The sequence below is a fragment of the Sorghum bicolor genome, chromosome 1 (genome assembly GCF_000003195.3).
Source record: "Sorghum bicolor cultivar BTx623 chromosome 1, Sorghum_bicolor_NCBIv3, whole genome shotgun sequence".
NCBI classification, from domain to species: Eukaryota; Viridiplantae; Streptophyta; class Magnoliopsida; order Poales; family Poaceae; genus Sorghum; species Sorghum bicolor.
The window spans coordinates 11,058,453-11,060,593 of NC_012870.2; the positions used below are offsets into that span (position 1 = coordinate 11,058,453).

Below are 2,141 nucleotides of genomic sequence, written 5' to 3' on the forward strand. Positions count from 1 at the left end.
TGAAAAAAAATGTTTCGCTATCTTGTCATGCTTAAACCATGATGTTTTGTTACTCTTTTTAGTTTGATGAAACATAACTTTAGAGACTTTAGTTTCAACAACTTGTAGTGCATTCATGTAGTAATTTGCACCTTGTTAAGCTCTACGTTTTTTTTTTGGTGCAGCTTGTAATTACCCGGGCACAAAAATCAAACACGGTGTAGAAAAATGGATGTATGCATTTCTAAGAACCTATGACATAATTAGCTTTAGGTCTAAATTAATAACTCGCAGCGCCTCACAAGCACTCCATTTTTTTTCTCTAATTTCTATAGCCCACGGGTTCTTGCATATAGCTAGCTATATATTTTGGTTCTCTCTCAACGAGACAAAATACAGGTTTGTTTGGATGTTGCCTGCCAGGCAACAGCGTTCGATTTGCTATGTCGATCGGTAACCAGGATGCGTTGCTTGGCAGTTGCTAGCCAAGTCGTCATCCAAAGATACCCTATATATGTCCACTGATCTATTGACTGAAGTCTCAAATATGCTCCTAGAGTCACAAGAGTGCATGCATGTATTCGTAATTTCATATGGGTTTGCCTCTGGTGTTTGAAAACAAATCTAGCGAATCTATAAAGCACGCATTATCACTTAGCACTATACTGTATATGACTATAACATTTAGACCCATATCATGAATGAACAAACAAAAATACAAGAATGCCCTCGTAAACCGACTATATATAAATACCGCAGCCCTTCACTTCTTCCCTCCCTTTTCCTCCTCCTCCTCTGATAAGCACGCGATAATTACCATTCTGTCCATAATGGACTTCTCAGCAGGCTGCATGCCGTGCATCGACGACATCGACATGCAAGTCCTCGCGGCGATGGCGGCAACACCGCCGCAAGTGGGCTTCGAATTCGACCCCACAGCCAGCCCATTCCCAGCTCAACCTCCGGCGACAGCCTCGCCCGAGGTCGACACAGCCGCCGCGGGGGAGTCTGAGTCCGCCGACGAGCGTCGCCTTCGGCGGCGGATCTCGAACCGGGAGTCCGCGCGGCGATCCCGCGCGCGGAAGCAGCGGCGCCTCGACGAGCTCCGCGACACCGCCGCGGTCCTGGAGCGCAGGGGGCGCGAGCTGGCCGCCGGCGCGCGCGCCGCTCGCGGCCGCCTGGCCCTCGCCCTGCTCGCCAACGCCGGGCTCCGCGCCGAGGCCGCCGTGCTGTCCCGCCGCCTCGCGGCCTCGGGCGCCTGTACGACGCCGCCGGCAGCGTCTGGCACGTGGACATTGAGCAGACGATCGCCTCGCTGATCGCGTAGAGCGTGGAATCGCGATGCAGGCATGCTAGCTGCAACCGCGTTTGCTCATGCATCCTGCTATAGCGCCTGCGTGCACGACAGCACGAGCTTGTTTGATCGGGGAATAGCGTGAACGAACTTCAGTGGACGATCGATTAGCGTCCTGAAAGCATGTAGACACTGCAGAACGTTAGGGCATTAGCACCGATCGGGAAGCGCCTGTTGCTCCGATTCTCGAGCCGGTGCTGCCCTTCCGAGACTAAAGGGCCCACCCTTTAGTCCCGGTTCGGCGAACCGGGGCTAAAGCCACCAACCGGTGTTAAAGGATCCTGCCAGGGCTACCACGTTACAGGACTCTTTAACACCGGTTGGTAGGGGTTCTTTTTTTTATTTCACTTCTTCGGTTCTGTTTATTGTTTGTATATAATATATAATAATAGGTTTTTCAATATATGTTTTTGCTAATACAATAATATATTTATATTACACGCATATTAAGCATATATAAATGAAAATTATAGGCTTAGCTTAATAATTAAGCTTTGCCTATAATAAAATGAATAGGCCACATCAAAAATTAAATAGATATGTAAAAAGCTTTATATATATATATAGTTTTATATGTACCAAATTCGTAACACATATATACATAGAGTTTTTTCTCCCAATGTCTACAAACGATACAAATGATCATCGTTGTTTGGAATAAGAGTTTCGTTGCCGTTGAAGTGAAACTCGCCGTTTGGATTGATCACTTGCTCGCGGAGAAATCCTGCTATCGTCTCTTGGATAGCTTTGATTCGGTCTTTTTGTAGGACCTTTTCCCTCAACCATTCTGTCTTTAATTTGAAATAAA

General features: G+C 47.3%; 1 protein-coding gene across 1 annotated transcript; it reads left to right on the forward strand.

The window, feature by feature from the left end:
- Positions 613–1,711, forward strand: LOC8056725 (basic leucine zipper 43). Its single transcript, XM_002464044.2, has one exon. The coding sequence runs from the start codon at positions 681–683 to the stop codon at positions 1,296–1,298; it is 618 nt and encodes a 205-aa protein (XP_002464089.2). The 5' UTR covers positions 613–680; the 3' UTR covers positions 1,299–1,711.